This window comes from Epinephelus lanceolatus, chromosome 3, assembly GCF_041903045.1.
Source record: "Epinephelus lanceolatus isolate andai-2023 chromosome 3, ASM4190304v1, whole genome shotgun sequence".
NCBI lineage: Eukaryota > Metazoa > Chordata > Actinopteri > Perciformes > Serranidae > Epinephelus > Epinephelus lanceolatus.
In genome coordinates this window covers 18,967,120-18,982,362 of record NC_135736.1, presented here as the reverse complement: position 1 = coordinate 18,982,362, position 15,243 = coordinate 18,967,120, and the positions used below count along the sequence as shown (strand labels likewise).

At 39.7% G+C, this 15,243-nt stretch overlaps 1 protein-coding gene across 1 annotated transcript in view; it reads left to right on the top strand.

Annotated features, from left to right (window-relative positions):
- The window catches only part of gcgrb (glucagon receptor b), a 76,353-nt gene extending 63,891 nt beyond the window's left edge, over positions 1-12,462 (top strand). The window contains exons 8-14 of the mRNA XM_033623263.2: positions 860-1,019; positions 4,631-4,691; positions 4,851-4,920; positions 7,659-7,747; positions 7,873-8,017; positions 8,373-8,414; positions 8,778-12,462. Of these exons, the coding sequence (XP_033479154.1) occupies positions 860-1,019; positions 4,631-4,691; positions 4,851-4,920; positions 7,659-7,747; positions 7,873-8,017; positions 8,373-8,414; positions 8,778-9,200 (990 nt within the window). The 3' untranslated portion in view covers positions 9,201-12,462. The remainder of the gene's footprint in view (positions 1-859; positions 1,020-4,630; positions 4,692-4,850; positions 4,921-7,658; positions 7,748-7,872; positions 8,018-8,372; positions 8,415-8,777) is intronic.
- Positions 12,463-15,243: the final 2,781 nt, after the last annotated feature.

Here is a 15,243-nt window from a genome sequence, read left to right as displayed (position 1 = left end):
GGAAGGTCCAAGGCTTCCAGCGAGAGGAGAGGGAGAAATAAAACAAAATGAAATAAAATAGGAAAAACATGTCTCCCTCTTTTATTTTATTTTCAGCGTTTAATCAAGGCGGAGGCGGACAGCGGAAGGTCCGAGGCTTCCAGCGAGAGGAGAGGGAGAAATAAAACAAAATAAGATAAAATAGGAAAAACCTGTCTCCCTCTTTTATTTTATTTAGCAAACTAGCATTAGCATTCGCGTTATTGTTTGCGGTACCAAATCATTACAGACTGCTGCATTAACCTAAAAAACATACTGCTGGCTTATACCCAACAACAGTATAGTGGTGCTTAGTGCAAAAAATACATGTATTTGTACAATGCAGTCCTCGGCCGCCATTTCCAGTTTGAAAAGTGGTCCCTCCCATTCCACTACGTAGCCAAGATGGCGACTATTGAGTGCGAGAAGTGTCCATAGTTACACACTCAACTTCTTATCCGTTTTGAGTGCACCATCCGGGTACTCTCAGTGTGAACGCACTATGCACTCAAAATATTAAGTTTAAGTACAGAAGTACGCAATTTGAGACACAGCATTCTTGTTAAGAAACCAAATTGGTAAGACGTTCCTCCATTTTGTCAGAAAGCTATTTCTGACCCGGAGGTGTTACATCAGTAGGAACAAAGGATTTCCCTTAAAATCAAGGTCTTCAAAAATATTTTTTCCTCCACATGAACGATCCACAGTGGTGTGCAAGCATTCAGAAGAATCCACAAAATCAATTTTTATGAATCTCTGTGCAACTTTTTCAGCATAAATCCATACCTTGTGTGAAACTGCTTTTAAAGTGACTTTGTTGACTGTTTTTATTGTGTGTCAGGCTGTTACTTGGTGTCGTGGTGCCATGGTGATGATGCAGTACAGCGTGATGGCCAACAACTATTGGCTGTTGGTGGAAGGCATCTACCTGCACAGCCTGCTAGTCATCACCGTGTTCAGCGAGAGGAAGTACTTCTACATTTACCTGTCCATTGGCTGGGGTAAGAACCACAGCTGTTACACAGTGACTGACGGACTATTACAGAAGCTGTATTTGTCGTCTTTTCCGACAGATATTAGTCAGCTTAGTGAGAAGAGTAAACAGGACTGTGACCCAAAGGCAGTGTTCAGATAAATCAAACACACTCTGTCTGTTGTTAACAAGAACACAGTCATCAGCAACAGGAAGTCAGTCAGGTACAGAAATGGTTAACAGGTATGTAAATAGACTACAGAGCAGCTGTGTGCACAGGTGACTGCTCTCAGAATGAGTCAGGTAACACTAATCAAAATCTCTGAGGGCATCTAGTGGACAGGTGTGGTATGACAGGCTTTGAAATGATAACACACGGTCAAACACAGAGACTACTGTTTAGAGTGACAAGCAGAGACAGGGAAGGTGAGACATGGTGCAGGTATCACTGCAGAATCAGAGATATTGTCTCTTTTATAGACTACTGTTTATTACACTAACTTCCAGGTGGAAAGCCCCTGCATCATCTGCATAAAATGTAACGACGTTGAGCAAACACTGCCTCAACTGGTTGTTTTTTTTGGCCCACCAAAAAAACAAAACAGTATCATTTTAAGTGTAGGCTATATTTAGAATATTTTCACTGCTTTACCTTGCCATCAGACAGCCCTTTCTGATGGGGGAATGAAGCCATTCTCTCATAGACTCACAAGTCAGTCTTTAGACGCTTTGCTTAACTAAAGCCTGATGACTTTCTCCCTGATTTTGTGTTTAGATGGGCGGATAAAATTTCAGAGTTTAAAAAAACTCCTTACGTTGCAGAACCAATAGTAAATCTGCAGGGCAGTCCTTCGGTGGCTCGCTGAACTCTTGTGCTTGTAAACATAGTCCCACTAGAAACACGTGTAGCGGTACAAAATGGCTCAGCCGTGCTTGCAGAAAACGCCGTCAAAGTTCAGTGGATGTTTGTCGCGTTTGCGGCGACACATTCTCACCAACTAAAAGAAACAAACATAATCTTTTACAAGGCCATGACTCATCCGTCCGGCCGGACTATAACAAATCGGGAGTCGCCTTGTTGTTTACAAATACTTCCGGGTAGAAAACCAGCAGAGCTTTTAGCTATATATATAACGTTAGCCTATATATCACATTTTTCACATCACTGTATCACCGTTTGGACTAATCCGATGTTTGTAAAGTCTATAAACACAATGATTGAACAAACATTACTATTTCTGTGTGCACGTTTAGCTGGGCTAACCATTATCAGTGTCTGTAATAGGTAATAACTCATTAAACGGTCCGTGAAAAAAATATCTTTTCCAGCGGATATCTTAGTTACAACATGATTGAGCTAGCAAAGCAGTTTTGTGTTGCTATGTGTGGTATTTATTCAGTTTTAGGAAATCACAATGTCTAGAAAGCATCAGTGGCTGCAGCTGACAGGGACAGCTAACAGCAGCAGCAAAGGTAACAGGACGTCATCTGTTAAAAGCCTCCCGTTGTCAGATACGACATGAAACTACTCCACTTAGCTCAATCATGTTGTAACTAAGACATCCGCTGGAAAAAATAATTTCTTCACGGATGAGTACACGTTTGATAAAATGGAGTTTAATCTCTCGGCATCCATTTTCTAGCTCTCTGTTTGTTTCCTTGCGGACGAGAAAAGGAGGAGTGCACATTTCCGAGAAGGCGTGTCCTTTTCAAAAATGCAAGAGGCATTGCTTTGTTGCCGGCCGTTTTCGCCGGTGTGTTAAACACACTTTAGAAAGGAGTGTCCCCAGACTATCAGAAGGCGGAGATCTCTGATTGTCTGGTGGCGAGACTATTCTCTCAAAGCCACCAGACTCTATTTACAAAGATCTTAATTTTACTTTGCAGAACATTAGAGTTGCTCTATTGCTACATTCATCAGTTAATGTGTGTGGTAAAATTGTGAAAGTATTCCAAATATACCTCCAGCGGGAGGCAGAAACACCCCCAGCCTCCTGCTGGTTGGGTAAAGTGTTTTGGGCACATCCCACTGGTAGGAGGCCCTGGGGCAGACCCAGAACATGCTGAAGGGATTACATCTCATCTAGCCTGGGAACGGCTTGGGGTCCCCCAGGAGGAGCTGGAAAATGTTGCTATGGAGAGGGATGTCTGGGGTGCTTTACTTGGCCTGCTGCCCCAACGACCTGGCCCTGGATAAGCTGATGAAAATGGATGGATGGATGGATATTCCAAATATAGTGTACACTTATACTGATATTGATTTTTTTCGGTGGCTAAAATACGCTTTGCTGCAGCTTCCATCCACAACATTATATTACTTAACTTCCATGCTGGTAGATTTGGTTTATCAAAGACCCTGGCAAAGCAACAAAATGCATAAAGTAAGCACAGCAGAGATGTCAGATAGGTCAGACCACTTGTTTTAACTATATATCTCTAAACGTTACAGTTACACCTGAAAATGACGACAGAAATGAATAAGTTTACCGCTTTCACATACCTTGCCAGTTGTCTACCTGGAAGGAACTATTGTTTTTGTTAGCACGACCTCATGGTGATATGGTCTATCTCACACATGCTTCTTCCCTGTCAAACCCTGGTGACTACATTTCCAACAATGCAACTCAACCCCCAACAGTTTAGTCAGGGATTTGCTTGTGTTATGCGAGTAGAAGCTAATGTAGCCTCCAACTAGCCTCAAGGTGAGATAAGAGGCAGACTACAGAGGTCTGGTAAGTTTGCACGTTTCTAATTCCACATGTATTTCATTTTCAAACTCAAAATCTTCAGACCCAACCACTGCTGACACAAGTGACATCAGATCTCACATCTCTCTCTGGAGTCAGTGAAGACTTTTAACTTTTTTTCCCCCTACTCTGCAGTAGCACTCCCTGAGAACTGTAAACAGACATGATTTATATACGATCTGTGGAATTCCCATTTAAGGTGAAGACTGTGGGATATGTAATACAATATCATAGAAATATGAGAGTGCATGTGCTTTGCTACACATGACTAAACATCTAAAAATGTAAGCAGTTGTTAATCTTCAGCTAAATATATGACTATTAATGACTTCTGTGATGCTCATATTAAGTCTCCAGCAAGCTTTTCTGAGATAACAATATAATTATATAGTTATCTTTGGATCCTCACTGAGCGGAGATAACAAACCATGGTCTTGCCACAATATAAACTGGATTGTCCAATTGATGTTAGTGAGTCACTGCAGCCTGACAGGACAGATAATGTCCGATGAAGAGACCAACCGTTCAAAAACAGATTAGATTTTGCGTCACAGAGGCAGACATTTTCATTTCTAGAGACCTTTCAAGTCTTCATTGTTGCAGAGAATAGAAATATTGGTTTTGAGATAATGAGATTTTAAACTCATCATCATAAATAATGCTAAATAATACAAATCATGATAACTGGGTTTAAAGAGTAAACACAGGGCGAACTGTAATTTGATATACATATTAGCTGTGTGTACTAAAAATTAAGTTTTGTAGTGAATGATCTACCAGGGGCATCTATGATGTCATCAGTAACCTGGTAAAATTACAACAGTCTGAACAGCTTTATGTCCAATAAAGTTTTCCTCTGTTCACTTTCACTTTTTGCCTCTGTCGCTCTCAGGTGCACCGCTCATATTCGTGTTGCCATGGATCACAGTCAAATATCTGTATGAGAACGAGGAGTAAGTGGCTTTTCACAATATTGTCACATCAAATGAAAGGTTTAGATGCTTTTATCTGTGATCTGTGAGATAGTATGAATATGTACAGACTCTTTGGATACAGACAAAAAAAATAAGAATCACAATAACAGCAAATGTAACAATGTAAAATGTGTGTAGGTGCTGGGAGAGGAACATTAACATGGGCTACTGGTGGATCATTCGTTCTCCTATACTGTTTGCTTATCTGGTAAGACTGTCTATATCTGTTTGTTTCATACCCTCATATTCTCTGTCTGGCTGTTTACAATTGAACATTGTGATGAAGGAAATTCATGTCCAGAGTGTGCTGGCATGTGATTGAGCTACAGAGGCACACAAACACACAGCAGCTGACATTCACCCACTGTGTTTTGGCAGATGTTGCTGTGAATAGAGATGTACCAAATGCTCTGGGTCTTTGACAGTGTGTTGATCAGGCAGATGTTGGAAGTAGGAGTGGAGTATAACACTGAATTGCCTCAGAATTACGCCTCGTTTCCTGTACATTAGTAACATTATGATCTCTCCTTGCTGAGCACTTTAGATTATGTGGACAGAGTGCCACTCTGTGTGGTCAAGTGTAGCTTCTAACTATGATTTTATGGAGTAAAAATTAATAAAACCAGCCAGATGTTCAGTGAAGTGTTTAAACTAATTTTAGGTCTCCTGGGGAAGACAGAGTGTGACATGACTCTTTTCCAGACTCTTACTGCAGTGCACTGTGCTCTAATACAGCAATAAAGTACTTGTAATTTTAGTCCAACACACAAATTTGCAGTTAAAGAGGCAATCTCATAGATTCAGTCGTGGTTAATTTGGGGACACTTGATGCTGGTGGTAATAAATGTGGTTTAACACAACAGGTAACAGAGTTCAGCAAAACAAACTATTGTCTTTTTTAATAACGAAGTCAGGCAATAATGGGTCGTTTTTCATCATTCTGTGAGCAATCGTGATCTGATTTTTCTGCTGCACACAGCACGAGTCTGCAGACAGCAGGGCACAGTGAAAGGAGGTGGTTATCTGGCAAAGTTGGAGGTGTGCAGCTTGTCGCCTGCAGCTCCTCATCCAACAGCTCACTGTGGCTGCTCCTGACTTTCCCATTACTTGCGGCAATATTTCAAACTGATCCGCTGTCAACACATAGCAAAATAAATAAAAATAAAAAATGACTCCTGTTTTGTGGACACATTTATGATGAATGATAGTGGTGTTAAGCTCACTGAAAAACACATTTCATTTCCTGTGACTACTCCATTATAGTAAAAGACAACTTTAATGTGAAGCTGCAGCAGCAGGAAATGCTTGGTTTACATTAGCAGTAACTTCACACAGCTTTTTATCTGCAGATGTCGCCCTTGACACCCAGTGCATAATGCAAATATAAAAATATCGCAATACAATCATAAGTTGGCCGTAGGCTCAATCACCAATGTGTTACCTCATTTGGCGATAAGTACTGACTTAGCAGACATTTATTTAGATGAAAAGCTTGAAGATTATTACTTTAAAGGTATAGCATGTAACATTTAGTGGCATCTAGTGGTGAGGTTGCAGATTGCAGCGACTGAAACTTCTCCCATGTATCTCATTCTTAGGAAACAAAAGCACATTGATTCTTAGTTTCAGGTTATTATACACTGATGAAAACATTGTTATGAATATTACATATTCTGCTAACTGGTCTTTTCAAGTCACTGATTCGGTTTACAAATAAAGCAGAAAAAATGTGTTTGGGAGCATGCATCCCTTTTTTGTAGCAGTAATTTCAATACAGATTTTTGCATACATTTAAAGCAAATTTTCCTTGTTTTATTAAACAGTTAGAGGTCTGTGGAAATAAAACTACCAAGATTAAATTGACAGTAAGTCTGACAAAAAAATTAACTATTTTATGAGCCAGAAATCTGTTTTGCTGTTGTCCTATCTTGTTAACATCTTGTGACCTCTCAGATTTATCCTGCGGCCTCTTGTAGGGGTCAAGAGAAATAAAAACACCTTCACAGATAAAACTTGTAACAGCTTCATGATGGTGAGAATCAAATTTGACTCCAGAAACTGAAATCAAATGAATTCATAAAATTCCCAAAGATGCTTAGTCTTAATTGGATGATTAACATATAGTTTGTAGCTAGATTGTTTTTTATATAGGCTCTTTGGTGTTCTTGCACTCTGACGTGCAAACCACTACCAACTACTGACACACACACATACAGACACACACACACAGAATTAAGTTGTGGAATTCCTCTTGTGTGTTTCCTGCCCCTTGTTCCCATAGAGACAAACATCATTATGGATGGGCACACTTATGAGCACAAGTGCACATTAACAGTAACAGCACCAACCTTTGTGACCTCATGCAAAAGCATACGTGTGCACACACAGACACTGTGGAATATTCAGACACTCGTATGTTTCCTGGACTGTGGAAGTTGTACAGTATGCACTCTGTGGAAAAAGTCTCTTAATTGTAATCTCTGAAATAGTTGCCGTACAGTTGTCTAACGTCATATGTTATCCTCCAGCAGTTCCAAACACAACCCAAACTATTGTTCACACACACGTATTCGCACCTAAATAAAGTGTGTTTGTGGTGCACTCAAACACACACACACATTCACACAAACACATCTGTCAAGACAACATACACATGTTACCAAATTTGGAGCCCTAATAACTTGAGTGCTGTAATAATTAATGTTCTCTGTCATTGGAGAGGGTCTGCACTACATCACAGTGTGTGTGTGTGTGTGTGTGTGTGTGTGTGTGTGTGTGTGTGTGTGGCCAGTTCACATCCCACAGAGCACAAAAAACATTTTCTGTGGTCTTTGTCTCTCTCTTACACATGATGTCATTTAAAAAGCTACAGAATGTGTTTTGTATGTATATTTGTTTGCATCATTTAACCCCCCCCCCCCCCCCCCCCCCCTCTTCTTACTTCAGATTAACTTCTTCATATTCATACGAATTATCAAAATCCTGATGTCTAAACTCAGAGCTCATCAGATGAGATACACGGACTACAAGTTCAGGTGAGTCATACTTCAGTCTTACATCTTGAATAATAAAGGTTGTGACCATGTAAAATGCAAAGTGAGTAACCTTTCTGAGTTTTCTTCTTATATAATCCCATTTCCTTTTTCCTCCTCTGTTCCAGATTAGCAAAATCCACTCTCACTCTCATTCCTCTGCTTGGGATTCACGCCATCCTCTTCACCTTTGTCATCGACGAGTACGTCCCTAAAGGCTCCATGCTGCGCCTTATTCGCCTCTTCTTTGACCTGCTGTTCAACTCTTTCCAGGTCAGAGCTCATCGGCACATGACCTGAACTTGTATTTCTCTGGGTTTTCTCTCTGAATGTCTTTTCTGAGGCACACACGGACATATATAAGCTCTTTTATGTTTCTTTAAATGTAATTTGACTCTAATACTCAGTATTTCTTTTTGAAAATCTATAATTTATATTATATATATATAAAATGAAACTTCTTTGTTGTTTGCTGCTACATTAATGCTCTGAATACTGCTGAATCACATACAGCTCCTTTAAATATTCTGAGCTGTGTCCTTTAAGAACAAGTAAAAACTGCGTAACATTAGTTTCTTTTCTGGTGTCTGAAACGACTGAAACGTTAAAACTCCACCTTCTGTTTCAGGGCTTGCTGGTTGCCATCCTGTACTGCTTTGTCAACAAAGAGGTGAGACTGATGTGCTTTCATGTCGAGTACAACCTTAATTTAATCTCTGCCATTGCTGCAGTTCCTTCCTTTCCCCGTCCAGAGAAGATAAATCAGACATTTTTCTTCATCAGTGTTCTTGTGGCCAGCCTTTATCAGCCCTTTTATATCACTGAAAGCTGCATCTTTGTTCAAGTTCCACTTCATTCCTTTGTCTACAAAGTGGGACAGACACATCATCCATCTGCTAATCTCTAAACTTTTAGTCTTTGGCAAAACAGCATGTTCACTTAATGAAGTGCTCGGTGTGTTATTTTATCTTCATCACAAATCTTCGCGTGTCTGTCCTCTATGTGCTCTCCCTGCTGTCGCATCATCCCTCAGGTGCAGTCTGAGATGCTGAAAAAGTGGAAGAGGTGGAAGCTGGGTAAGGACATCGATGAGGAGTACCGCCACACCCACAGCCACACGCCACACGTCAAGAGTGGCAGCATCGCCACAGGCAATCTGCCCTATCTTCACGATAACAATGCTAGCGACCCCGGCGGTGACTCGCCCCGCCTCAACAAAGCCGACAGAGAACCCTCCTGCTCTGCCGCACCTGAGGAGAACCGCCGACTAGTTGTTTCCTACAGCAACGGGACGGGGAAAGGCGGGGCTGCCAAGAGCAGACACACCCTGCAGTTCTCTTTCCTGCCACACAGAGGCGCTGGGATTCACGTGAGCACTACCACAGAGGACGTGTGTTTGGAGGAGAAGGGGCAGTGCCGCTCACACTCTCTGGAAGGAGAGGAGACTAATGTCTGAGGACAACCTCCAGGTTTTGTCATGAAACCCTCACTGACTGCGCTTATCGTTGTTTCGGATCAGTGTTTATTATGCGCAAACAAGACAGCCTGAGTGGGGAGGGATCGAGGATATAACCCACACAGATCAGGATGTTTTAACCTACACAGCTGCAAATTAGTATTTATTGGTTTTGGGACCTTGAGCGAAAAAGCACTTATTGACTTCAGACATCAGAAATGGTAAAATAAATTAAAGAGGAACTCTAGTGGTGTCCAGTGCCATGTGAGTGTGTGTGTGTTTGTGTGAGTATGTGTGTGTCCGTATGGAGGACTGCCATTTTGACACCGACCCTGCTCTCATTTTTCCATCTGTACCGCTGCTGTCGTTGTGAGTCATGCTTCTGTGTCTGTTTGCAGCAATGGGTGGTCATTTTTTTGTGGTACTCTCCGACAGAAACCTCTCGAAAGTGTCAATTTTTTTTTCCTTTTTGGTTTCATGAAACTGAATGTGGACTTCAGCATGGCTGATTCGTGACGTCTGGATCATTTAAGGATGAAGGGAGAGATTCACTGGAGAGCGCAGACTCTTATCACGCACGCTGAGGCAGAGGATGGAAGCTTTGATCTTCAGACAGACTATAATATTTAACTTATTCTGGATTTAAATGACCAAAGCCAAACAAGAAAATAAGAGCTTGCAATGATAGGATTTACTTCAAGTGGGTAAACCAGCCATCAAACCCACTCATGCACATTCCTTTCCTCCTTTTTGTCTATAATAACCCGTCCATTGCCTTTTTGAACAGATTTTCCTGAATGTATCAACTTTTGAGAAATATGGGTGAAACAATATTTAAGTGTATATATGTAATTAGAAATATGCCCACAGCACCTGCAGTCATCCAGTGAGAAGACTCTATTTGAATTCTTGCTTTGTTCTCATGCACCCTCAGAGTAAACATCAATACCTGGCACACTTTAAGGTAATTGAATGAAAAGCAATTTGTCAGTCTGCTCCAATCATCGTCCACACAGCCTCACATTATCAGTTATACAGTATTCCGTAGAGTGGAGGCAAAGGCAGAACATGAAGTTGTTTTATGCACAAAAGTCCTTTTTTGTGCTGGAAATGTTTTTCATTTCATAACACAACGAGTCATTGTGCTTTGTTGAAAAAAACACCACATTATACATTTATTATACATTTGTTTTGATCTGTCTTTTCTTCTGCAGATCAAGGATCAAGGCTCATACTTCATGACGCCGAAAGCAAAATGTGCCACACAGAACCACTTTTATAATTCTGGATTAAGAAAGTCCAGTTCAGAAATGAACTGGATTTAAAGGTCCAGTGTGTAGGATTTAAGGGGATATATTTGCAGGAATGGAATATAATTTAATAAGTGTGTTTTCTTGTGTATAATATAATCAGCTGAAAATAAAAATCACAGTGTTTTTGTTACCTCAGAATGAGCTGTTTATTTAGTGAATGGATCTTCGTCTATGGGGTCCGCCATGTTGCTCCAATGGGTTTCTACAGTAGCCCTGAATGAACAAACCAAACGCTGGCTCTAGACAGTCCTATTCGTATTTTTGCGCTGGCCACTGTAGTTAGCAGTTTAACCTCAGTGAAAGTGTCAGTAGAACACTGGGGATTTTTATGTGAAACTGCTTTATTCATTGTTTTTACAGCATCAAAGAAACACTGATTTGTAACATGAAACTGCTTTAATCAGTGTCTTCATCGGTGTAAATCACCAGGGGCCATATTCACAAACATTCTGAGAATACTCTCAGAGAGCTCCTAACTCGGCCTAAAATTTTTAAATAAGGAGTCCTAGCTTAGGAGTGATTTAGGAAAGTTCTCAGAGCAACTCTGACCAAGGAAGAGACAGAAACTTTTACCTTAGTGAGGAGGTGTGGTTGACCCCGTTGATAGGTATGATGCATTCTTTTAACAGATGTGATTGGTTGTCAGAGACACGCCCTTTTTGAGCCTGCAAGGTGTGCACACCCAGTGGAAATGAAATCAACTGCTGACAGTGACAGTGTTGTCATTGTTAATGTGATCACTCTGCTGATGGAAGGGTGAGACAGACCAAGGTCATCACTGCTGCGGCAGCTGCATCATTTTATTTCTGGCATTATAGCGTTATTGCACTGGGTGTGAAATGTGTTCATACGCCTAATAAGACAGACCACAAATAGCTTTTAATTTACTCACTGTCATCCAGTGTTTGGAGGATATTTCTCCAACCTCTTTGTCTTTCTGCCATTTTCTCCTCTGATTAAGAAACTCTTCAGCCTCTTAAAAGTCCTCCTCCCTGCTCCTAACAGTTTTTCACCTTAGGAGCTCTTTTAAGGTCTAAGATGCTCTGTGAATAACTTTTATCTTTACTAGAACCTATTTTTAACTTTAATGGGAAATTCTAACATTAAAATTCTAAGAATTTTCTTAGAATTGCGTCACTAGGAGCAACTCTTAGCACTAGGAAGCTTTGGGAATATGACCCTGGGTCTGATTTTCTTTTTTTTGAAGATGTAGAGGCCTCTGTGAAATAATTTAACCCCTGGTAAAAATGTGCAGAACACTGAAGGAACTATAACTTTCAAAGAAGTTTCAGCTGGTTGCAAAGTGCAATCCTTGCCGCTCGATGCCACCAAATCCCCCCAAATCTTACACACTGATCCTTTAATATGCTGTATTTTCCAAACATGATCGATTTTAGCCACCCCAAAGCCAGCAAGGATTTTCACAAAGGGATTCCTGATGAACCTTTTGATCAAGGATGGTAAATAAAATATTCAGTTTGAAGTGTAGAGGGAGCACTGTACAATGTAAATATTGATTAAAGTGAATATTAGTATCATAATGACAAAGGCAGGTGGGTAGAGGGATGTGTTGTTGTTCTGTGTTTTTGCTTGCAGTCCAGATGACTCAAAGATGAGAATAAACACAACTAATTATCTTGAAAAAAGACACAAACATGATTGTACCTGTCCTTTGTTAAAAGTGTTGCAATTGTCAGAAGGGCAATTTCATGAGAAAAAGCAAAAAGTTTTATATTAAAGCCAAATTGTTGTGTTTTCTGTCTCTGTGGATCCAATTAAACTGAATTCTGTAAGCAAAAAAGTGTCACTATGTATTGTGTCAAATTCGTATGTGAGAGAGAGACATTAATGTCATTCCTCCGCAGCGATACATGAGCTGTTTGTACTGACATTTTGTGGAGACTGACATGGCAGAAAATCAAATAAATTCATCTGTGTGTGCACATGTATATTATCGTGCAGTTATTCCACATCATGGTTGACTGCAAAGTCAATCAGTGGACTTACTATCAATCAACATACATACTTCCACTGGAGATGACTGCAACATAAAATTATAATGACTCCTTTGTGTGTTGTTGCGCAGAGGGTAATAAGTTGTCAGAACATGAATTATGCATTCGTAGCACACATATCTGGGTGTATGTGTGTTCATGTGTGTGATTGATCCAGAAAAATCTCTGAAAAACCCCCACCTTCCTCCCCATGCCTGTATTTACATATAACATATAACAATAACCACTGGAGGCAGCTCTCTGCATGGCAGGATAAAACCAGCAGAGAATATTAGTTAAGGACGGCTCACAGTGTCTCTCAGGGGAATGATTTTCATGATATGTAAAGACTACAAAACGAGATCAGTATGTAATGGAGAAATTTGAATTTAAGGGTTTAGACAGGTCTTTGTCTCATCATGTGGATGTATTGCACATTTTCCTTTCTAGGATGACCATTTCCATTTATAAATAAAGAAGTGTTTGATATGAATAAATGCACTCAAGGGTCATGATGGATTATTCATAATGTTGAGATTATGTGCTGGTCTTTAATTATAGAAGTCCTTCTATGACTGCATACAAGGAGCTCTATAAGGAACTCTGTTGTGTTCTGGTCCAATGCCCTCACAATACTAAAAAAAGGAAATTTTATTAGACAGTTGGTCACAAAATAAATAAACAGACAGACAGATAGATAGATACCTCGCAAAATACTAACACACACACACACACACACACACACACACACACACATTCTTGTACTTCTATCTTTGTTAGGACCCTCATTGGCATAATGCATTCCCTAGCCCCTTACCCTAACCTTAACCATCACAACTAAATGCCGAATCCCTAACCCAAACCTAAACCTAATTCTAACCTGAACCCTAAAGCCAAGTCTTAACCCTCAAACAGACCTTTGAAAAAGTGAGAACCGGCCAAAATGTCCTCACTTTGCAAAACTGTCCTCACTGTGTTGCTAAAATACATCTTTTGGTCCTCACTTTATAACATATACAAGTACACGCAGACACACACACAAGATGAAAACAGTACTGGCCATTGTGACGTTGCTGCGGCTAATAATAAATACATTTTAAAAAAAAAAACTAAAAAAAAAAAACTTTTACTCTGGTATCAAACCCTGACACCAACCTTTCTGCCTTTATTGGGGTTTAAACGCAAAACCAAATGCAAAAGCATCACAACCTATAAAATTATTTATTGACCCTTAGGAAGGAAATTCAGATATTGGAGTGACACAAAGTAAAAAGTAAGTAAAAATAATAATAATAATAATAATAATAATAATAATAATAATAATAAATCAATTTTATATAGCACCTTTCAAGAAACCCAAGGTCGCTTCACAATTGCAAACAACCACAAAATCACACAGACAACCACAAAATCACATGACATGAACAAACAGAAAACACAACTAGCTGGTGAAAGCCAGCAGAAAAAGATGCCTCTTTAGCTGAGATTTAAAAGAGTCCAGAGTTGGTGCCTGGCGAATCTCCAGCGGAAGCGAGTTCCAGAGGGTGGGAGCTGCCACACTGAAGGCCCTGCTCCCAAAGGTTTGCCTTCTAGTACGAGGAGTAAGTAAGTAAGAAAGAAAGACAGAAATAAGTAAAATAGAATAATAAGAATATGAAAATAGGAATAGAAATGAAATAAAAAAAAAAATATATACAGTTGCATTTGAAAATAATGAGGCAAGAAATATACGTCTGATAATACTGCAGTGTTGTCTTTAAGTTGACAGCCATAGTGGTGTGATATTTATAGTATTGTAGACACTATGTATAGTGTAGTTTGAGAGAGAATTCCTCGGCTTACAGTATAATCAGTCTTATTTTCTCGTGTAAGTATGTATGCATGTGTCATCGCCTGTGCAACACCTCTTTGAAAGCACACGTCAAACAGATTGATGTTGAAGGTCTCAGTGATTGTTTTCACAGAAATAACAGAAATAACCTTTTTTGTTTGCAGCAAAGTGTTCAGCTTCTCTGACGTCAGCATTGGAAGAGACACCCAGGTCCATTGAAAAGCAACAATTAGGGCCGACTTCTAAATACAGTTTGAATCTGGTTTGTTTAATCTAGATTTGTTGCCATGCATAATTTTGCTACACTGTTTGGCAGTTGAAAGCCAAAGTTCCTCCTTGCTCCCTTGCTTGCTGGATTTTTTTAAGGGCAAATAAAAGTTGTGTATTGATTCTTACTGAAGCAATAGAGAAAAACAATATTTAAATAAATGAATAGCAGCATAAATTAATCAAATCATCTAGATACACATACAGATGGAGTGCTCTCTTATCTTGTTTTTAAAAAAAGTTTCATATTTCATATTCTATTACTAAACTCTGAGTGTACAGATGCAACTTTAGTGGATAAAATGAGTAAAGAAATCTGTCATTGCTGTTTTCTATTATGCTCTTTTGTATGCATCAGTAATGACAGTGAATGCACATTTTAGTATTACTGCAACATAAAGTAAATCATATTCATCCTTAAGCAGTAAGACCTTGACCAACCTTCTGTAAGAGCAGGTCTGCTTTTCCTTCAACCTCTTTTTTGTTTTCACAACCTCACGCCTCACAACAAGCCTTTTTCACCAGAAGAGCAAAAATCAATTGCTTACTGATTGTCTAATGACAAAAAAGGACTCAAAATTACAAGACAAAAACAGATCAAATTGTTGATTGTGTGTTGACTCTGCTGATGCAGGAAA